The sequence below is a fragment of the Copidosoma floridanum genome, unplaced genomic scaffold (assembly GCF_036245765.1).
Source record: "Copidosoma floridanum isolate Cflo_tuat_1 unplaced genomic scaffold, Cflo_Japanese_pri ptg000021l, whole genome shotgun sequence".
Lineage (NCBI taxonomy): Eukaryota > Metazoa > Arthropoda > Insecta > Hymenoptera > Encyrtidae > Copidosoma > Copidosoma floridanum.
Genome location: NW_028321898.1, coordinates 9,881,540 through 9,905,579, shown reverse-complemented (window position 1 = coordinate 9,905,579; position 24,040 = coordinate 9,881,540). Strand labels below are relative to the sequence as shown.

Below are 24,040 nucleotides of genomic sequence, written 5' to 3'. Positions count from 1 at the left end.
GTTGTTATGCAAATCAGAAATTCAATAAAAATGAGAAAACAAAGACTTTCTGGAAAAAGTGTTCACGTACTGGTGCTTTTACCTTATAAGCTAGAAAAAACTCGAAACATTAGAAAACATGTGTCAGCAAACGTATTTGTTCTCAGCGCGAGGAAAGAACAGATGGAGTGAGCTTAGCTGCAGACTCACAAAATTCGGTGGGCTCACTGCAGTTTCCACCCCTTTCCTCGCGAACGGACATGCACAAAAAAAGACGACAATTCAAGGTGAACGAGAAATCCAGCACGTGTCAGCAACTGTTCTCAACTTGAAGGGAAAAACGAGACAAGCAAGATAGCTTGTATTTTTGTACATTTTTGTATGGAAGCATGTATAGACGCAAGAAAGAAAAATGTGTATGCATGTATGGATGCAATATAATTTACACACATACCTACGCATATGAATAATCCTGCTCACAATGACAAGTTTAGTATCTCGATTAATGTTACAACTGAAATCTTTTTGTTTCGGAATCTTCTTCCTTTGTTTTTTTACCATTGCAAACTTTATTTGTTTCAATAATATGTTTTTTCTTTGAATTTTTAACAAACAGAATTTTTAAATAAAATTTATTAGTAATTATTTTTAAATATACTCTTTAAAAATGTAAAATCTAATAGAAATAACCATTATATTTTTTTTCAAAATATAAGTTGATTTTTGTAGTTATATGGTAGATAGGGAAACTAGCAAGGCTTACTTTGTGAATGCTCAGTAAGCCTAATGATCATTTTGTGACCGAGTTTGATGTTACAATTTTTTTTTTTAATATACATGTTTAAGAACATAATGTATGAAATAAAATAGAAAATTGTACTCTTTTCACAAAAGCAAAAAACATCAGGAATTTAATCTGATATTTTTGAAAGTAGAAGATAAAAATAAGTTGTTGGACTAAAAGAATCGAAAGTAAAGCTTATTTAAGTAAAATGACAAACATCCTGTTGTAGTTTTACCTTATGTTGAAGGTGGCTGAAGCAGGACTTAGAAGGTATGAGAAATCGTCAAAAAATAGAGACTGAGTTAGAAACTCTTTCTCATTTAATAAGTAACAAAGTAACTCAGTTTCACCTAACATTCAAAGAGGTTAAGGAAAGAGCTAGTAATATAACAAGAACTAGGTGCACTAAGGGGGGCTAAGAAGTAATTTAAAAATAATAAGGAGGAGGAAGAGGTGAAGAGTGGGAGGTGAAACAATGGATATCTAAGGGTGCTTGAGCAGATTATTCCAATGAAGGGGGATAAGGGAGTGTCACAAAAAAACTTAGCTCAGTTACAAATTAGTCAAGCTTAGTTTCTTACATACTGAAAATGGCATAGGAGAGGCTAAGGAAAGGTAATAAATAGAAAAGGTTATGGGTGGCAATTGAAAAAATAATTCAGTTAAAAAACGCAGAAGTAGAAAAAATTTTCCCATATCTTAAGAATGATCTAAAGAAGGCTAATAAGGGTTAGAAATAGTGTATGGTAACACCTAACAATCATTATAGAACAAAGGTACATATATCTACATACTCGCAGGTTTCTGCGCTCTGCGTGCTTGGTACACATACTTCTTACTATTCTCACATAAGATAAGAGTTGTATGATTTAGTATATTAGAATGTGATTGGAAAAAGGATTAAAATGTTGAATATTATAAAAAGTTTATAATTTCACACTAAATAATATTGACACATCGACTTTTCTCTGAGTTTCTACAATAAAAATAGTGGATAGAGTAGAGTACAATTCTAATTACGACAATGGACTCAGGATTTGTAGTGCTAAAGCTGAATATAAGTAGCAGATTATAAAGGGAGCTGCTGTTAAATTCTAGCTTTGCATTTTTCTATGTATAGAAGAGTAGTGAATAGATAAAGATAATAAAACGATAGCCTTAATAACAATTATAAAAATAATATTAAGGTTGTGATACGCGTAATTACAGCAATAGCAACAATAAGCAGACACTATATAGCCAATTAATCATAAGATAGATATTTAATTATAGTCAGCTTAGTGTAAGAGATATTTACGTAATAGTCTGATAAAGTGTAAAAGATTATAAGAAATGCTGATACTATGAGGCAGATCATTCCAAACTTGCGGAACAGTAATGTGGAAATCATGTTAGTGTATATTGTGCTTCTATTATTCTGAAAAAGCAAAGTAAATAACACATAGAACTTAATATAACGTACATGATAGGGCAGTTTCATTTGCAAAAAGTTTTAAAGTGATTGGAGGAGATTTGTGTCAAGTATTTGTCATTAAAAAAAAATGAAGGAAAGCAAGATTATTTAATAATTCATAAAATAACAATCTTATCACTTTAAAATTTGCATTGAAAAATTTAATAAAGTTCTTCCTTCACTAACATTTCACTATTGAAGCTACGGTTAAAAATAATACATGAAAGAACTTTTGATACGTATATGTCCCAGAAAATTAAAAAAATGAAGAATATTTATCCAAAAATGTTTAAAAAAACTTTTTATGAACCGACACATAGCCAATAAAGAGTAGAAGAGTATGAAAAATTATTAGGGGGTGAGATCTTGTAAAAAATTTAATCCTGATTTTGTAACAGATACTTTGAAATGATTTTGCTTTTCAATAATAGGGTATATATTGGGGTCAACGGATGTTATAAAAAGTAGTAGCAGGTGGAATACTGGGGCTTAAAAAATAAAACCCAATGAAGTATCCGGCGAACCATAATATTTGCATTCAATACTGATCAATCTTATGTAGGATACTGGGTGTTCTGAAAATAATTCTACTCATTTAAGCTAGTGGACGAAAATAAAAACAATGTTCATGTATTAAGCAGTGCAAGTTAAAAGTGCGCTAACATTAATATAAGTAAGCAACAATTCACAGGATGTAACACCAGCACTCCTAACTAGGAAATTTACAGGTGGTCAAGTTTTTAATGTACTAACAAGACTTTTGAAGAAAGCAAAACAATAACAATATAAAAAACACTTCTCATCTATGCATACTATCAGATTTTTTTATTCCTGTTGAAGTAGGAACTAGAGTTTTCTATTTTTTTACAACCTTGGGGCTAAAGAATCTACTGCTGGCCGCGTTTGTAAAGTATATCTCATGTAGGTATCTTCTATGTTATAACAAATGAACATAACTGTAGTTGCTGTAGATGTTACACAGGAGCTTAAAATTAAACAAAGTGCATTTCTTTACGTATACTTATTTACTTTTACACTTTAATCAAAATCATTAACTTTTCAGGATAGTAACGGATTTATGAAGTTTTAATTGCAATTTGTTAATTTTTCTAATGTCTCACACGTAGTTCTAAATTAATTATAGTAATTAACCATCGTAGTGACAGTAAGTTTGTTAGTTAACGATTCTAGCGTCTGTTATAGTTTAATTAATGAAATTTAAAGGGTTATGTCAATTTTGTTGGATCGTGTACTACTATTGCAAATAAAAAAAAAATAATCTTTCTAGTCACTGGTAAAACAAAATACGTAAGTTATCATAAAAAAAAGAACGAGACATTCAGAGTAATGATGTAACAAAAAAAAAAAAAAAATTGCTCCGCGTACGATTAGATCCCGGAGCTGTAGAACTAAAATCTACGCTCATGCTTTAGCCACCTGAGCTATAAAAGCTTAATTTAATTTAGCTTTAATTTAAGCTTTATCGTATTATTACTGTTAAGCTATGTATTAATGATAAACAAATATAAATTATCAAATAAAGATATCAGCGCAATGGGGCGTTTGGGTAAAGGTGTCCAGCATAGTAGTGAATAATATTACTTAGTACAAAAAATATTTGAGCGTACTGTGACATTGTGGTAAATGCCTTCATTTATCATTCAATAATTTCACTTATCATAACAGTGGAGAACAATTAAGCGCACTGGATTATTGGGATGAAGGCGCTCGTTTATTAATAAAGCAAAATAACATGTTAATTGCGTTGAGCTTGTCATTTTTTGATAAGTAAAAAAAAAATTGTTAATAACCTGACAATTATGTTTTTGTTTTAATAGTTGAACAAATGATCAACTGCATTTAAAAAGCTTATTTTTCTTTTAGGGAGGAAAAGCATGAAAAGTAATGCGCGCAGCTCTTCTCCGTATGAGCAGTATACAACTATAGCTATAGATATATGGCCCGTTGTATGCATATACATATAGGTTTAGCTTCTTCTCTCTCCATCACCGATGAACACATTTGGATTCTCATGTCTCCCTCACTCATCTCCCCTTACCTCTCCCCGCGAGCGGAGCCTACAAGCCGCTAGCCGTATGCATGTAGAATAGAAAACGTGTGCATGGTTCCTCTGCTTGTCACGATGGATTGGCGCTCAAATCAGTGCCGAAACATCGGCACACTCTTTACCATAGGCACTGGCAATCTCCCTACTTATCTCTGATACATACTTATTTGGTTTTAATTACTACTACAGTTTCATTAAGTAGATTGTCAGCAAAATAGACTTCTGATGATTGTCCTTACTGTGGTAGAGAAAATTATAAAACTGGTGGTATACAGCGATTTTTCTCAGCTTTATTTTTTCAACGATAGAGCTTCGCAAGAAAATAAATATTATGTTTTAATGACTTGTGAGAAGAACATATGTACAAAAAATGTAAACAAAAAAATTGTAAAGTATGTTAGTAAAAACATCATGTTTTACTACATACTGAGGCATTAACTATAAAGCATAAACTAGATCTTTATAAGGCTTGCAAGGAATTTAAAGTAATTCTGAAAACTAAAAAACCTAAGACACAGTTACATAAGGCAATACAGTTTACTAGATTTTGTATCATTGTCGAAAATTATGTCCATTTGTATAATAGGCAAAAAAGGATGCAAATTTATTGATGTGCTTTTAGATAAAAATCTTAATATTTTAATAATAAATTGACATATTGTCTAGAAAATTGGAGCTCAAATCTCGTCAACTACAGTGAAAGGACGTATTAACCAACATTTATTGTTATTAGCTAATGAAAAGGTAAGTTAAAAATGAATAGAAACTTAATAACCCATAATCTTAAAAATATCTTGATAATAAACGATCTTGCACTACTTATGCAGAAAAAAAGTATTGAATTATTAAAATATTGTAATAAAAAAACAGGCAAAAACGTTATTTATATTACGATGCACCTGATTCACTATTATGGCAAAGTCATTGTTATATAATATTGGCAAGAGAATTTAGTTTTTAAAAATTAATAGGTGCAGAAGTGATTATACTTTTGGAGAAAAGTATCATAAATTTAATAAGCTAGTAAGGGCATATTTTAGTTTTGAAGTGCTGGGAACAAGAAAAACTAAAACGGACAATGATAGGCACACAGTTAAAATATTAGATTACACCTCCTAATATAATAGTGGTAAATGGACAGTTAAATTATATGGAAAGATAAAAATAAACTTTTTTATGATGGACGAATAACATCACTTTCAAGATTCAAACTTTAAAAAAAAAGTCAATTAAGATTAAAATCACACATTAATGTATATTTGAGAAATCCATCCCCTGGTTAGAAACAACTTTGTTGAAAAAGTACTGAAATCCAAAACTATTAAGTAATCCTTGTACTTATCCTTATTTAAGCCTCAGAATAGTTATAAGCTCGGAAAAGTACATCTTCTATTTTATACAGCTGTAAAAAGGTCTGGAGCATATTTCAAATTTTTGTTTTTTGTTTTTAGTCGTGAATTACTAAAAGTATTAATTGGTGTTTTAATGCGTTTTATGCACTAGTATTCAGTAATAATAGCTGATTTGGAGAATACTTTTTAGGAAAATAAAATATAAAAGTAATATCACAACGCTCAAGGTTTTTGTGTCAGGAAGATGGTAAGTCAGGTAAGGTAACAGAACATGCTGTGACGTCATTACAGATTGCAACAAAATCATCTTCTTAGACAGCTATATACGTTAACAACAAAAATGTAAAAGGACTTATACTTTAATATCCAGACATGCATTATGGTATAATTGAAAAATACTGTATGGATGATTAGTTATAGCTCAACATGATAGTTAATGATTAAATCGAGTTTTGCACGTAATCAAAATTAACGCACACGCAATTTGGATCATGCATGATTAGGCATTCAATTATCCCTCCGTTTTACAGGTATTGAGATCTGATGTAAGCAATCATAAGCCCTCCATTGGTGAAACAAAAGCGTTTTTGTTACGTAGTAAGATACATAGTCTCTACGGATTCAAATTCTTGTTAGTAATTATGTCCGTTTTTTATCCTGTAGGTTTTTCAACCCCCTACACTTACAATCTCGAATCATTATGCCAAATGTATGAAAGAGTGAAATTAAGTCAAATAAAAAACTTAGAAATCAGGAGTGCAAGCAATTGCAACATTTGTTTTGTGAATTTAAAAAGCTAAAAAATTTTAGAATCGACCGTACTCAGTAATTTTTTAAACTTTAACAAAAAAGGCAGATTTTACGTACTTTGTACCACTAGATATAAAGCTCTTGCTTCAATAGCTTATTAGAAATTTCCATTACCCAAAGAAAACTTTCAGATATTATTCATAATTGCAAATAAAAGTAGGAACACATCAAGAAAAACGGTACAGAGAACTTTTACTTGTATGACCACTCGAGTGGTGCATACTAAGGTCACGCATTCTTTTAGTACCAACTCTTCCATAATGGCGTTGAAGCAATTATATCAAGATGAGGAGCTCCTTTGATAATTTATTGTGATAACTTTGCTAACCTTAAGGGTATGAGTCATAAGTTACCTCAAAACTTTAAAACAGTAAATTTTGAAGAATAAGAAAAGCTTTCAGCTCAGTGAAAGTCACGGTAGTTGAACCTTCCAACCACGTCTCAATGGGTGGTGCATGGTAGCGTTCAGTTTAATTTTTTGTATCCATCACTTTATATTATAAAAAATAATCCATTTCATACAGTTAAAGTCTTGTCAACAGCTTTGACTAAATAAAAATGATGATCCCTGAGATCACTAAGCCATTATTTGCTAGAAACTTTCTCAGCAGGAATTCAGTTTGAAGATTATAATTTACAAATACTTCGTTTTAGGAAACACTGCAAAAAAGCACAATTGTATGCAGATTAATTTTGGGGCAGATGGCTTTGTGAATAGTTATCTTCCTTAACTTCTCACAAACAATTGTTTCTAACTAAAAATTAATTATGTTGAGGCGATATAGTTCTGATTTTAAGTAAAAATTATACAATAAATCAGTAAAGGAAAAACATTAAAACAGAAGTATTGTAAGAATAAGATTCTCAAGTTTGCGTAATTTTTTCTTTTGGTTGCGGTAAGTAAGCAATAGCTCCTCAACAATACTTTTAACAACTTTTTCGTAATAAAAACGTAGTACTTGACTTTATAATTTTTAATAACGCCGTAAACTGTTATGTTAGTACTATATTCATATTGCTTTCGTCAACAAGGACTGAAGAGGTTGGCACAGCAGTAGACACTGTACTGAATTCAAAAATAACTCTTTTACTTTATTAGTCATACTTAAATGTCAATACAGTTTGCATAGTAATAAAACGAATTGCAAAAAAAAATTTCTTGTATTAAGAAGCTTGTATTTGAATTAGTTCTTAAAAGTATCATAATTTTCTCATTGTTAAGATTACTAATGAGTTTAATTTTTTATATTTTACTTGATAAACATGATAAAATTTGAAATATTAATATAAGCATTGCTTTTGAAAGTAAGTTAAAGTAGATTCCCTTCTTTGAAGTTCCTGTATTTATTAAAGTTTTAATAAAAATTTCTTACCACACCATTCATGTCTATAACAAATCAATAGCATTTTATTAGAGTTATATCATTAAAATAAAATTCGTCTGTCGTATAAAAATTAAAGTTATTGAAGATGACTCATCTCAGTAAAAGAGAGAACTTATCATATTTCAGATAATCTAAGCTAAGCTGTTTCAAGTTATATCTAGCACGCTTAATAAGGCTCTGAAAAAGTATAACAGTTTTCTTGTGCACATTATATAATAACTTTTTTATAATTAATAAGAGAAAATGTAAAGTAAAGTTACGATTATGAATATAAAACCATCAGTGAGAAAATAAGCAAACTAGGTTAAGATAATACACACCCGCTTGCACGCCCCATGCTATCTGTACTAGCTCCACCTCCATTCTGAAACAGTAAAATTGCGATAATATTTTATAATTACTCTTTAAATGTTTATAATATTTTTTTATAAGTGTATTTAAATTCTTACAATTTATAAAATTAGAAAAAGATGCTACTTTGTATACTGTCTTAATAATTAAGAGAGTATGAACCCCTAAAACTTGACATCTTAATTGTGGTAAGCTTACGAGCATTTGTAAGTATCTCATAATAGACAGTGAAATTTCAAAGGTAGCTCATAAATATTTTTACATCTCTTTCTGCATTGAGTCATTTCTATACTTATGTAGCTGTATCTTTTAAAAAAGTTATTTTTGTTTCTATGAACTAATTTTTCTTCAATAAAGATATACAAATCGTAATTAATATTATACAAACTCGTTTTGAAGCTTAACATTATTGTCGTCATCTCTTTTTTTAATAAACTAAAAAAATATGTCTGTAACACAATGCTATTTTTTCATTATTCACTCCATTTCAGAGTCTTCGTAACTCCTGGAACTTGTTTATGCAAGCAAGTATTGTCATATCAAACACAACGAAAAATTAACGACTAAATGATATAGTACAAAAACTATTTACTTTTGATAACGTACTTAGTTATTTACTTGTTAACTTAGTAGGAAGTTAACTATTTTGAATATTGTCAGTCCATATATGAAAGTCAGAAAAAACATACTTATTTTAATTTAAAAATCTGGTCCAGGACCATCGGCAGAAGTGGAACTTCCAACTTAAATGTTTATAAACTCTGTACAACAGAAACTGAAAAAATTAGATTACACCTAACTTTTATAAGTCTTTGAAAATGCAGTATGAAAAAAGTAAAAATTTTACTATTACACATTTAAGCATGGGTGTGCATAAAATACGTAGACTTATACATACTACTTGTGTTACCTATGATTTGCGCATTCTAAGTACTTTTATATTTGCTATAATATATGAATCAATACATGCACTTATTGTTGGTCATGTAATGCAGAGCAAATCCAAAATTTTTACCATACTGCCCGAAAAAAGGTAATTACTATTCGTGCATTTGATATGACATCGTGTATGTTCAGTCAATTTTGTTCGAAGCATTGTATTCGGCAAATAAATTTTTTTTATCATTTTGGCTACCATAAAAGTAAAATAATCCTGTTGAATGAACTGCTTAGGTCACTCGAAACTTATTGAAGAAAGTCTCGAGTAGAGAGCGTCCGCACGATTACGATTTAATTAGTATTGTGGTATAAATGGTTTTCCAAAGGAAAGCAATGACGAAATAAGAAGTCGGATGCGTATCTTAAATCAACAAACATCTATAATTTTAGCAAAAGAATTTAACTACATTTATCCAAAAGAAATACGATTTACATCGCTTTAATATTGTCAGGTTGCGCGGCAAAAAAAACATTAATGTTTAAATACAACTAGAAAACGCTAATTTTTGATTTAGAGAGAAAGGAACTGTCTTGAATGTAAAACTAGGCTCGCCAAGCCGAGGACGAGGAAAATTACATCCCAAGCAGCAAAAGCAGAGAGGCAGCACATAATTATTGAGTAGCATGATGTGCTTGAAAAACTGTCCCGACTCAGCAGCAGAAAACAGGCACTCCCGCAGGGCGTCTATTGAAGCGGGAGGGAACGAACGAACGCACGAGAGCACGAGTGCACTGAGTGCACGAGCGTTCGTTTTGAGTTAGCGCGCATGCATTTGGCTGCAGCAGACTATGGGATATAGTTCCGGCCAGATTTAGGAATTCTCTAGGACCCAACCTCTCTGACGTGGGAAATCACTAGATCAAAAAAAAAATAGTACCGAAGGTGACGCGCTTACTGGCCTCTCTGTTAAATAAATAATTATTAATAACACAAGCGCCTATCACCTAATGACCCGGGGCGCTAACTGGCCACTCTTTTAAATATATAATTATTGATAACACAAGCGCCTATCACTCAATGACCCGGGGCGCTTACTGGCCACTCTGTTAAATTAATAATTATTAATAAGTAACACAAGCGCCTATAACTCAGTGACTTGGGGCGCTTACTGGCCACTCTTTTAAATAAATAAATCTTAATAACACAAGCACCTATCACCGTATAACCTGGGGCGCTAATTTCAGCTGTAGTAAATAAATAATTATTAATATATATGTCAAGCACCTTTTTCCTGATAATCCAAGACACTTATTTGCAACACTATTAAATAATTAAAAGTTGATCGATAACATATTAACCATATCACAATTTTGATTGCCTATCTAGTACGACAAAGATCTTCTTAATTGGTGCTCTTGTAATTACTTGATAATTTATTATTCAATAGTAGCCAGTAAGCGCCCCGGGTCATGATGTGATAGGCGCTTGTGTAATTTATTAACAATTATTTATTTAAAAGAGTGGCCAGTTAGCGCCCCAGGTCATTTGGTGATAGGCGCTTGTGTTTTTAATAATTATTTGTTTGACAGAGTGGCCAGTAAGCGCCCCGGGTCATGGGGTGATAGGTGCTTGTGTTATTAATAATTATTTATTTAACAGAGTGGCCAGTAAGCGCCCCGGGTTGTTGGGTCATAGGCGCTTGTGTTATTTATTAACAATTATTTATTTAAAAGAGTGGCCAGTAAGCGCCCTGGGTCATTAGGTGATAGGCGCTTGTGTTATTAATAATTCTTTATTTAACAGAGTGGCCAGTTAGCACCCTGGGTCATTGGGTGATAGGCGCTTGTGTTATTAATAATTATATATTTAACAGAGTGGCCAGTTAGCGACCCGGGTCATTAGGTGATAGGCACTTGTATTATTAATAATTATTTATTTAACAGAGAGGCCAGTAAACGCGTCACCTTCGGTACTATTTTTTTTTTTTGATCTAGTGATTTTCCACGTCAGAGAGGTTGGGTCCTAGAGAATTCCTAAATCTGGCCGGAACTATATCCCATAGTCTGCTGCAGCCAAACGCATGCGCGCTAACTTAAAACGAACGCTCGTGCACTCGGTGCACTCGTGCGCTCGTGCGTTCGTTCGTTCCCTCCCGCTTTAATAGACGCCCAGGTGTTACTCACACACCGGTCTGTAGGCGAAGAGAGCAAGCGCGGGGCCTCGCTGCGTTGATAAGCCTGAGCGTTTGAAGAGCCGGGGCGGGGATACCCTCGTGAGAGCATGTGTGTTTGGACTGTAGAACTTGGAAATAGAAACAGTAGTGAGAAAACCACTACATTTGTAACACCCATGAGAGCTTCCCACCGCCGCTCCACGGGCGGAGAAATGTTATAGTGCCACTGCTTGGGCTCACCGTCAGCTTGGTGTTACAATCCTATTCTCCCGTGACCAAATCCTCCGTATCTGATTAAGATTAACAACAGACATATAATTATTTTCAATTATAAAGTTGTAGTTATCTCTCAATTCGTGTCCTAAGATTATTTATAATTGGATATTAAAATCTACCCGTGCTTATAACTAATTTCTACAAATTTTAAAATTAATAATAAGAATGTATATTTTGGTCTCGTAACAATTATTCTCATACTACATGATAAAGAATGAAAAAATAAATAATTTTTTTGGTTGGATATGTAGGATGTAGCGTCACATGTAGCTTTGGCTTTAAGATGTGACTTATCATTTTTAGAATTACTATAATTGTTTGTATGAATCCGTGTAACAAACATTTTTGCACCTTAATCAGGGATTAGTAGAGAGATTTCTTACTACAATGCTACGGTACGAGTTCACTTTTGACCACTGTTTCAAGCACCTGGTTGCAGCCAAGTGGTTGAACCAGGTGCACAAATTTTTTTATTTTATTTGAGAAGCTTGGAAGGGATATGCCGAGTGTGTGCCTATGGATTCGCGCAGAAATGGAAATGTAGGCACATACTTTGGAGACGCGTGGAAAGAGTATAGTGAATTTGTGCCTACAGAAAGAGGAGTGGTGCATGGAAATACTGACTACAGCTTTATAACTATATGACCTTGTTTATCATAGCAAAAGCTAGCAACGATTATTTCTCGCTATACTTATTTCTTAAATAAGGTCTTATAAATTAAGGGGTATTATGGAAAAAGAGATTTTCTGTCTAATATTTATTAAATAAAAAACCCATTCTCTTAAACTACAATTCTCTATAATGCAAGAAAGTTGAAGGGAGGCCAGCAATATTATTTTTCAAAAACTCAATCATACAAATAAATGCTTACACAATTAATAAGTTCAGACTTTCCAGGCACTTATTTTTTAGTTCTTCTTGTACTTCGGATTTTTTTTATAGTACTTTGTATCTAAAAAAGTACGTTGAAAAGATATTCAGCTCAAAGGTTTTTTTAAGTTGACAGTATGACTTTAAGCACCTTAAATATAAATTATTATTTTTAATTATCATAATCACTTTTAACAACAAAACAATTTTTTTCTTTTAATTCATGCATTTAAGTTAAGTATTCCAATAAGATTGATACAACAATTTTCTTATTTGTAATTTTAATTAAATTTTTAACAATATCTTATTTTATACAGTACGAAGAAACCGAATTTTACATTTACGCACATTCCATAAAAGTTTTTTTTTAATAGGAGAATTTTACTTTGATATGATAAGTAATATGACTTTATTGACAGGTTTTATACATCTGAGGTTGTAATTTATATATGTACATTTTAATACTTACTTTAGCTAAAAAAAATGAATGTAGTTTGGTTCGTTCTTAAATATCTGACACGATTGTTTGAATACAAAAAGCGTTAGATTGCAATAAATGACAAAAACTTTTAATTTGCTACCCAACATAATTGAATATTGTTAAATTATTTCGTTACTGTGGAGAAAATACTCAAACATTTAACGATAGCTTTTTAGAGTGTCAGAAAACTGAGTGGATTTTTTAAAGATTTTGCACTGCAAATTTGAATTCAATCTAACACCCCTTAACACCGTCTATCCGGCTAACTAGAATGTAAATACATAAAATAAATGTAACAGCGCCTGTAACATGAAGATATCGAATACTTATGGGTATACCGAAACACGCAATAGTTGCAAATTGCGGTGAAATGTGCAAGTCATTCGAGCTGCCTAATCCAAGACGCTGACGCCGCTGCTTCTCTGAGGGTATAAAGGTCTCATGCAAGACCGTATTAATCACTCTTTTGCCATCAGCAACGAGTCCAGTGCTTTGACTAGGGAGCTCTGCTCTTCAAAGCACTGTTATAGTTTCAAATATCGCAGTAAGTAGTGAATCATTACATATATATTTGTCTACTTCTTCTTGTATAATGTTGCTCTTTTTGAATATTTCTCTGGCTACATGGGCGACAAAGAGGCTATTACAGTCTCCAAGTTTTCCCCATACACCAAAGCATCTTCCCTTCGATTTCTCGGGTAAGGAACGGATCTCTGGGGCAGTACGAACTGGAGCTATCATCTAGGTAAAGTAGTCAATGTACCTAAGGATGTTTAGGGCAATACGAACTGGAGAGACTCCGGAGCATCAGTAACTTACCGTACCCAACAGGAGCAAAAGAGAGTCAATAAATTCTTGTTAAGTAGTATCGTAAGACCACGGGGCTTTTCCTCACCCCCTTGCACTCCCTTGCACACCCTCTCTGAGGTTTCTTGTAATACAAGTCGGGGGCGATACGAATCCAACTTCGTACCTACGGGTCCTCATTGCTTCTCATCCCTGTTAAAGGTGAATCCATAAATACTAACATACATGAGTATATGACTTTACGTGCAAGAACTGGAAAGTAATATTGATTCAAGTAACAGTAAAAATATATCGATATAATCACGACCCTCCCAACACCTTCAGTACGCCCCCGTCCTATCAGGCCAGCCACACCACTTTACAATATGGCTGAAGCCTAGGCACCTAAAGCAGCGCTCAGTTTTAGTTTTTAAATGCATGCTGAAGTTAACCCAACTTAGCTTTATGTGGTCCCTCATGTCAAGGATCGAAGCTGCCGTCACAAGTGCTTCGACGTAGGCTACACGATTTCTTTTTATAATGGTAGAGGAAAATTGCACCACCATGTTGGGGGCTCCTCCATTAACGAAGCAGCCTGTAAATGTGGCTTTTACATCCAGTTCCATCGCTTTAGGATTAATGTCCCTTATCACCCAGGACAGGCGTGAGGTGAGAGTACTAACGCTACCAGCGTTCACTACGGCATTTTTAGTGCCTTGGCGAATGAATCACGTCGCTCTGGTGTGGTATCTTTTAGTTTTACGAGAACGCCTCTCATTTTCGTCTTCCTGATAGGCTTCATGCCCACCCTAAGCCTAATAGCATCGAACCTTTTCATGACGACCAGTGTATGGTCAGAAAGTCTTACGTTTCAAAGTTTCTCTGAGGTTTCAGAGTTTGGTCAAATACTTTCAATAAATCCAGTCTCATGCTAAGAAAATAACACACTTGATATGCGTTAACACCTAAATTTGTTATAACAAAGGTTATCGCGAGTTTTACAACTAAACGTGCGAACTGAACGAAAGAGGCTTAATACAAAAGGAATAATTTTAGTAATTGACTGTTTTGTTGTATTACTTAATAACACAAGGATTTGTACGTTCTGACAAGAATGTCGGGATCCTGCAACATTATAAAGTCGTTATGTAGGCCAACAAGCCTAATTCTTTAATAAATACAAAACTTCTACACGGTGGATCGGATAATCGTAAGCACGATGCAAAGTGGAGAGTTGTGAGATGTTAAGAGCACTACGCGTGCTTTTTATTGCAGCGTTACAAGACAACTATCTCAAAACGAGGCTAGTTTGTGCCACAAAAATCCAGAGAAGGCACCTTCGTAACATGAGTAAACAACAGAAACAATTTCTTGGATCGAGCATTACAGCCGTACTTGTAAATACCTACGCTCCTACGTTGTATGTATTTAAACATTATTCATATCTAGCAAATAAGACCTTAAGCCGCAACAACCAGTATCATGGCATACTTTTTTGTCTCTCTTCTGACTCAGATCTAGCACTCCGACGTTTCTCCCCGGTCATATAAGTAGGCCGTTCAGTATCTTCAGAACATTTTATATTTTCCGCCTTTTTTTGGTTTTTTCGTTTCTGAATCTTCAACCACTCTTCATTTTCTTCTGTTGGAAACGCAGCTCCTTTCGCACGTGGCTAAAAGCCAGGCCATTTTGCCTTCTTCGGAGCCCTCTCCAGTGTCATTTTTGGACTCGGAGTTTCTCCACTTGGCCACATTTCTTCTTGGCCTTCTGCCCCATGCCTGGTGGATTTTCGTGTAAAGGAAGGTTGCCCGTCTTTTCCTGCTTTTCCTAGCGACGCTGAAGGGCGCATACAGCTACCATTGCCAACTTGACATTATTTTTTATGTCACCATGCTGTGCCACAAGCGCGCAACGCTGTGACACCACCTCAACAAGGGTGTCAAACACAGCGTCCGCACTCTCACATAGGTTGGCCTCCTAGTTGTGCTTGTCTATTTCATTAACTCCAAGGGCAGATGACTCCGTATTAAAGTCAATCCCCCTTAGCTCTGAACTGTTCTTTCCCCTTTCCATGGTGGTCTATTGGTCAGCTATACTGTAACATAAGAAGAATTCATCCCAAGATCACTGCCGATCCATCTAGATCACTCAGCTGGTAGAGGCTGCCGTTCCGACCCGAACACGTACCTGAAGGGTGGTTTTGGACTAGGTAGATAACATCGAAATATAGTATGCCCTACCATGCTAGACAACCTCTATTCACGTAAGCCTCCTGCCCCAACCAACAAGCGATCCACTCTCTAGAGAGTTTCCGGTAGAGATCACGTGGCAGAATGCACTCACTATACTGAGAAAGAAAGCCACGCAGCCAGGAAGAGCCAACAACGCCACAACAGTAACTGCACCAATCCAGGCATGTGCATGCCATATAAAAAAGGTTTAATGGTTATACAGTTGCTGCCAAGTCTCCATACCAGCCCAGCCTCACAAGCCTCCACCTACCAGCAAAATCACCGAAGCAGCGACACCAATCTTACCCCAAACCATGCGCCCCCCCATTCTTGGCTGATTGTAGTCAGCAGGAGCCACAGACAGTTTAGGTCCTTTCAGTACGCGGCTTTGGTATAACCTTTCTGCCAAGAATCTTCCTTTGGCCACTTACGGGTCACACCACATGTGGAGAAAGGGAAAATGCATTAAGGCACACCACAGGGATAGCGGTAGTGTGGAACTCGGTGGATCTTTTTTGTTAGACCACCCGTACCCACTAAAAACCCCCCCATGCCGCGTGGCTTTTGATCCACCCCGAAACCGCGTTAGCATAACTTCTGGGTAGAGCTACTAGAAAGACCATCACGTCTCACAGCATTAACGAGCTAACTCGCTACCACTTGCTAGAGGTTTTGATGCTGTCAAGTCCTGAAAAGGACTCGGGGTCCCTGAGGACCAGAACCCTTTCCAGCGCTCCATAGTAGGCCGCTAGCCTAGCAAGCATCACTATAAGCTTAATGCTTTCCCTTGCTGATAGGTAAAAAGTACCCAGCGCAGCGTGGGTCCACATTAGCAGACCTTTTAACTAAAGGCCTTTTTGCCTTATTTTCGTCCTACTTGGGCCTTACCCCTGGTCTCTTCTAGCGCTTTTTTTGATGAAAGACAGCCTCCACTGCCTGCTTCGTGCTTGTTGTCCGTCGTTGGGCAAAGGAAGCACTGTGCTGGGCCTGGACAATCTTTCTTCCGGTGGTTAGAGCTTCCACACCCGAAGCAAAGCTTTAATCTGCTTTCTTCTCTACAGCTGCCAGGGACGTGTCCATATCCCAGGCCTTTGTTACATCTTCTTACTTCAATTATTCTTCGTATTCGGCAGCTTACGAAGCCAACTCGTAACCTGCCTTCCTCTTCTACTTGTCTGGCAGTTGCTTAGTCCACCTTTATTAAAGCCAGCCTCTGTCCTCTGGCATTTGGCTTTTAGAGAGCTACTTCTAGCTCCTGGCTTTCGAGTCCAAAAATCCTAGCGAAAGCCTCTTAGACCTTATCTTCCTCTACAATGGCATCCAGGTCTTGGACCTCTAATGTCACTTTTTTGTTGCTCATTTTAACAGTACTCTGCCTGGCTACCAACTTTTCAGTTTGCTGTGAGAATGCAGTAGCATTCTGTACACCTTTGGCCTTAATAAGTACGTCTCCTTTCATCCTTAAGTACTTCTCTTATCAAGATCAAAGTTTGCCTTCATTGTCCTCAGCACCTTTGCAAAGTTCTGCCCTTCGGCCATCTTCACTACTACTGTTGTTGTCGCATCTACTTTTTTCTTCTGGCTTGTTTTTTTATTCAGGAGAATTTCTTCTTGTTTGCCACTACCTGTTTTTTTTTCTTTTTCAAAGACATGGCTTGCTGGCGTTTTTAAGGGCTGTCCGATGAGCTCTTGTTTCTTTTACTTCGTTCTCTTACCTTTAAGGCAGTGCTTAGGGTTCTTTTCTGTACATGCCATCGGAAATTATCTCGCCTTTGTTTCCTAGACTGTGAGAATTAAGATAACGACCCCTAAGCATTTGCATACACTTCTTTTTCTTAAACAAAGCCTTTTCTTAGCACCTGTGCCTCTAAAAGATTTTTAAGCGTGGCTTTGAGCCCATTCTTAACACCGTTCGATGTGTTGCCATACTTATCGTTGATTAGTTATAGCGTTTCTATAATATCTTTTATTGCTGATTGGACTTCATCAGCCACTTGCTATCACTTTACTATAAGCTTAGCACCACTTCCTTCTAAAAGGGCAAGCTCCTCCTTGGTCTGGTGGCTGAATACTGACACGTTGCTGTCCTCAGTGACGTTATTGCCTATGCTTGACAGGCTTCCTCTTCGTCCTTTGTCCGTTAGAAAGTGCCATAAAACATTAAGCAGTCCCTTATGGCCATGAGACACGTTTATGTGCCCCCCCCCCAGAATTCGTGGGGCCTGCAACAGTCACCCTGGCTTTCACCAGATCAGAACTGCTGGTAGATTTCCTCAGAAAGGTTACCCCCTGGGGTACAAGTTTTGCATCGACGTTTTTCATATTGGCATCTTTTTCAATGTCGTACTGACTCGCGAGTGCCAGCACTACCCTTTTTTCTATCAATAAGTATTTGAAAAGAATCATAAAAACAAGGCCAGCAACCCTATCTGTTATTAAATAGGACCGCTACTTGCTCAGGCCAGCTGGAAGTCGCCACCCTCCCTTAGTCCCACCCACGGAGACTGCCCTCGCATTGAGTAACAAGTCTAAGAATGGTGCTCGTGTGTAATGTATGTATATGTTGGTACAGAACAGTCAGCAAGACGAGCGGCAGGTGTACAATCCCACGACCGCGCAGACAGCCCAACAAAATGAGCTGGCGTAAGGCACTAAGATGCCGCCATATAGCCTTCTGAGTTGTCGTAAGCCTAGATCAGTCGGCCTACCACGTCTTTTTGGTTATAAGGTATACAGCCATATCAGATGTGGTTACCTAGACTAACTTGGGCCTCATCGTCTGGCTTTACTCGCAGCCAGGCCTCCAATGCAAGCCCAGAAAAGGGTCCACCACACGCAACCCGGAACAATCCGTAGGTATCCCTGTGTTTGTTTAGTGAGAGTGTGGTGCATGTATCTGAGAAGAAGGTTTTAACTGCCGCTTACTTCTAAACACGATGGGTGCTAGTTTTTGTTGGCCCGCATCAAGCAAAGGAGTGCCAATAACGGCGGCAGCAGAAAGTGATAAACAAGGGGCACAAACAGAGTCAGCCCACGCATCCACACCGGTAAAGACAAGGGGCACTAGTCTCCCGTCCACACCATCGCAGATACACATGCCTACGCCACACAGCCCTCTGATCCACGCCACCAACCGCCACCACAGAGAGCAACCCCAGCTGCCTATCGTTGCCTCATGTCTTTAAAGGATGGTTCTATCCACCAATTGGGGAAGCGCCCGGTTTGGAGAAACTAGCGAAAACCTCACCTGGGAGTAGAAGTAGTTCTTTTTTTTTTTTTTTTTTTTTTTTTTTTTTTTTTTTGTGGAGAGAGGAAAAATGCATCAAGGCACACCGCAGGGACAGTGGTAGTGTGGGACTCAGTAAATTTTTTTTTATTGGTCCACCCATACCCTCTAAGCCCCCCCACCTCCCCCCACCTTTATGCCGCGTGGCTTTTGATCCACCCTAAAACTGCGTCAGCATTACTTCAGGGTGGAGCCACCAGGGATACCATCGCGTCTCACAGTATTAGCGAGCAAGCTCACCACCAGTTTCTAGAGGTGCCAATCTTATCGAGTCCTGAAAAGGACTCGGGGTCCCTGAAGACCGGTACCCGTATTCTAGCACCCGCATTTACCTACTCAGGAGCCCCTATAACTTGCACGGTGGCTCTCTCCTCTTCTTTTTTCTGCTGGAGGACAGACCCGTTGAAGCCATCCACCGCCGACCACCCCTCTCCGCTGGATGGTTTCAGGGGTGGGTGCCCCGCCGACCCCGTCAACCAGCTCCTGGCGCTCATGGTGCCATCTCTCACACACGAAAAACGTATGTTCAACGGTATCATCCAACGCAGGGCAGTAAGAACACCTAGGTGATGCCCTCACCACTATGCGATGAAGATAGGCATTGAACTGGCCATGTCTGGAGAAAAACTGGGTGAGGTTGTAGTTTATTTCCCTATGCCCTCTCTCCACCCACGGTCGTAGGTGCGGAATCAGGTGATGTGTCCATCTACCCACTACAGCCTGACTCCACTCCTGTTGCTATGTCGTCAACGTTTCCTCCCGTCTGTCGCTGCCATTTCCGTCGCCAAAGCCCAAGAATCTTCTTCGCCGCTCCGGCGCCAGCAACACGACGGGAATCGTTCGTGCTGTCACCATAGCAGCAGCGGAGGAGACCGTGTGGTAGGCACACGCGATTCGTAGAGATCCGATGCTCTGTACCGAAGTTAGGCGCTCTCGGACGTCCTTCCTCGGGAGTGCGTCCGCACACACCTCTACTCTGTACAGCAGGATCGAGCTGAAGACCGACTGAAGGAGCCGTCTTTTGGCTTTCTGCGGGCCCCCAACGTTCGGCATTAACCGTGAAAGCGCCCCAGAGACCCCAGCGGCTTTATCGGCTGCTCTTCTGATGTGCTCCCCGAAGCTGAGTCGAGAGTCGATCCACACTCCGAGGTAGCGCACCACCGGACTTGCGCAGACAACCTCGCCCACAACGCTCAGGCAAAATTTACTCCTGAACCACCTCTCTCGGTAAGGACGACCATTCCCGTTTTTCCTACAGCTAGCTCAAAACCATGATCCTGGAGCCATTTCGACACTATTGCGACCGCCTACCGTATTTTGCGCTCGGCCTCCTCTCGAAATCTCGCTGTGACGTGCAATGCTATGTCGTCAGCAAAGCCCGTCAGCTTGACCCCCGGAGGCATTTTAAGGCGCAAAAGTTCGTCGTAGATCAGGTTTCAGAGATCGGGGCCAAGGGCAGATCCCTGAGCGACTCCCGACGTCAGACGACTCTGTTTTGGTCCATCCTTCGTGTCGTACCGGAGTACTCAATCTTGGAGGTAACTGTCCAGGATCTTTCTCAGGTAGTCCGGTACATTCTGGCACTTCAAAGCCCTTATTATGTCGGACCAATTTGCCGAATTTAAGGCATTCTTTACGTTGAGAGTCGCCAGGACACAGATGCTCCTCGTCTTATGAGAGGGTTTCCATGCCTCCTTGACCGACTCGAGAACCTCAGCCACAGCCATAACCATCGATCGTCCCTTTTGGAACCCGTACTGATTTTCTGAGAGGCTGACTTCCCCTCTCAAGCAAATTCTTATCAGCCTTTCTAGCATCTTTCCAGCATTGTTCAACATACCTAAGGGTTGGAATGACGACAGTACCAGGGGGAAGTTTTCCCTTGTCCAGAAGAACAAGCCTTTGGATCTTTCAACCCCTGCTGAACAGTCCAACGCGCAGGCACGCATTGAACATGTCCAACATAACGTATGGCTTCTCCACAGCTATGATCTTGAGGACTTCGGACGGCATCCCGTCCGGACCGGGAGCTTTATGCCCCAGCGTCTTTGATGCCACTGACCTCAATTCCTCGAGAGTAAAGAGAGGTACTTGTCCTACACTTATGTCCTCCCGCCTCCTAGCGGGATGCTCCAAAAAGAGGCAAGAGACCACTCTCTCCAAGAAGGAAGGCTCCATCGGCGGCATCGGGTCTAAACCGCAAAGTCTTTTTAACGCGATTTGGTAGCCCAGGCCCCACGTGTCCTCATCCACCTCGGCGATGAGCTCGCGCCAGCACCGGTTCTTGCTCACCTTGATCGCCCTCACCAGCGCTTTTTTTGGTTCCTTGTACGCGGCAGCAGCTGCCCCGGCGCCTTCGTGAATTCTGTGTTGCTGTGCAAGACGCGTAGATGCTGCGCCTCTCTGCGCAAGTTAGCAATGTCCTCGGTCCACCAGTAATACGAACGTCGACCCCTGCTGGCAGACCTTTTGGGCATACACGCGTCGCACCATTCCTTGACCCGTCTCGTCGTGCCACTCACGAGTGCCTCAGCCTCCACTTGATTTTTGATCTTGTTTAAATCGGCTGGAGGTGGCGCGCCAACCATGGCTTCCAGTAGCAAATCTCGGTTGAGTTTTGCAACGTTCCACGAGTTAACGCGCCTTTGGATTACATCTCGTGAGTTTGCACCACGATCCTCGTGCATCACGAAGCTGACGTACTGGTGATAACTGGCCGTGTAGTCCTCCAGGACTCGCCAGTCGAAGACCCGTGCCACCAATTCTGATGACAACAGCGTGAGATCGATGATCGTTTCCCGGTTACCAGGTCGCCTGAACGTTGCTGAACCACCAGAGTTCATGACGATGAGATCCAGCCTTGCAGCCATCTCTAACACCACCCGTCTTCTGGGGCCTGTTCTCGGCTCCCCCCAAGCGACGGCCTTATAGTTAAAGTCGCTGGCCAGGACTACATTATCACTTTCCCTGCACACTCAGACGGTATCCTCGAGTTTGGCAAGCCGCTCTCTGAAGACACCAATCGAAATGTTAGGGGATATGTAGCAACTACCATAAAAAATACTACCACACCTGATCCACACGAACTGGTCTCCACCTCCGGTATCAGATACGGAGAACTTGTCGCTGCGAATCAGAATGGCTGCGCCTCTCGTCCTGTCGCAGAACCAGCCTCGGCCCGGTAACGTGCGGGATGGCTCACTTATAAAGAGCATATCCACACCCCAGGCCCGGGAAGACTGGTTCAGCAGATCGTGCGCGAGCACGGTCCTATCCAGGTTTACCTGCAGAATCAACGCCATTTCCGCTGAGTCCTCACTGAAGGTGCCCGAGGCGCCCCACACCCAGCAGTCCCAGCGACATGTCTGGTGTCCGATTTCGGGACCACGTTTTCGCACAGGAAATAGCTCACTTATTTTTTCAAGCAGTTTCGTACCACGTGTCCCTTTTCAGCGCACCTCCAGCATGCCCTGGTCCCGTCAGGCTCGCCACACTGCCTCGCAATGTGTCCGAAGCCCAGGCACCTGAAGCAACGCTCAACCGTGAACTTTTGGCGCATCTTGCAGTTAACCCAGCTGAGCCTAATGTGGTCCCTTTTTTCGAGAATCGGGGCCGCCATCGCAGGTACCTCGACATAGGCTATGCGGTTTCCTCTGCTCGTTCAAGACGATAACCGCACAGCCATACTAGGAGACGCCCCTTCGTCAAAACAGCCTTTTACTGCTGCTTTGACGTCCCCGTTTGTCACCGTTGGATCGACGTCCCTTATCTCCCAGGTCGAGCGTGGGGCCAGTGTCCTCACACCACCCGCATCCGCCACGGCACTTTTAATTGCCTCGGCGAACGCATCGCGATGCTTGGACTCAGTATTTTTCAGTTTGACGAGGACATCTCCTGTCCTCGTCTCCCTGACAGATCCCACGCTTGCCCCGAGTCCGATAACGTCAACCTTCTTCATCAGGGCCAGGACCTCGGCATACTTTTTGCCTTGGGCTGGCACAACCAATATTGCCTCAGGCCTAACCCTGGGACGTCTCTCCTTCGCGACTTTAGGGGTTTTCTCCGTACCTTTTTGGGGCTTGTTCCCCTTAGCCTCTTCTTTTTTCTTTTTTTTCTTTTTTTGGACCTTCGTCTATTCAGCTTTCTTGGCTGAAACTTCTGCTGGAACACTCTCTGGTTTCAGCTGAGGTCCAGCCCCTTTTGCCTTTTTCACGGCCTTACTTGGCATAAGCTGAGGGCTCGGGGTCTCTCCCCCTCGTCCTTGCTTCCTTTTTCCTGGTTTTCCAGCCTTTGCCTGATTGTTACTAAAAGGCAGTTCTTCTTTTTCTCTGACCCGCTCCTGAAAGCACCTCAGGACACCCATGGCAGTCACCGCCGTAATGACGTTAGCCTTTATGGTGCCTGCCGTGTTGGCGTGCCTCATCATGAGCACCCTAAGCTCATCCAAGGCCCTGGCTAGGTTGTCGAATGCCACATCAGCAGCAACGTCCAACTCTCTCCCCTGGTCGGGCTTCTCCACGGTATCCTTGATGAAAGGGTGTTCCCTCCCATCCATTTCTTCTTCCTATCGTCCTTTGTTTGTTGAAATAAGCTCCATATCTAAAACACACAAAGTTCATCCCAAGGTCCCCACCGACCCATCTGGATCTCTCACTGGTGGAGGCCGCCGACCGCCCCCAACACATGTCGGAAGGGCAGTTTTGGTCCGGGTAGGTAACCCCAAGATATAGCACGCCCTGCCACCCTAGCCCACCTCCACTCCCTCAAGCATTACGCTCCAACCAGAAGTAATCCACTCTCTGGAGAGTTTCCGGCAGACATCATGTGGCAGAACGCACTTACCACACTGAGGGAGCCGTGAAGAGAAGCAGGCC

At 39.7% G+C, this 24,040-nt stretch overlaps 1 protein-coding gene across 1 annotated transcript in view; it reads right to left on the bottom strand.

Moving 5' to 3' along the window:
* Positions 1 to 24,040, bottom strand: part of unc-13 (protein unc13 homolog) — a 907,591-nt gene that overhangs the window by 828,309 nt on the left and 55,242 nt on the right. The window contains exons 2-4 of the mRNA XM_089594724.1: positions 21,791 to 21,809; positions 15,037 to 15,043; positions 8,152 to 8,195 (exon numbers count right to left, since the gene is read on the bottom strand). Coding sequence (XP_089450850.1) covers positions 8,152 to 8,195; positions 15,037 to 15,043; positions 21,791 to 21,809 — 70 coding nt within the window. The remainder of the gene's footprint in view (positions 1 to 8,151; positions 8,196 to 15,036; positions 15,044 to 21,790; positions 21,810 to 24,040) is intronic.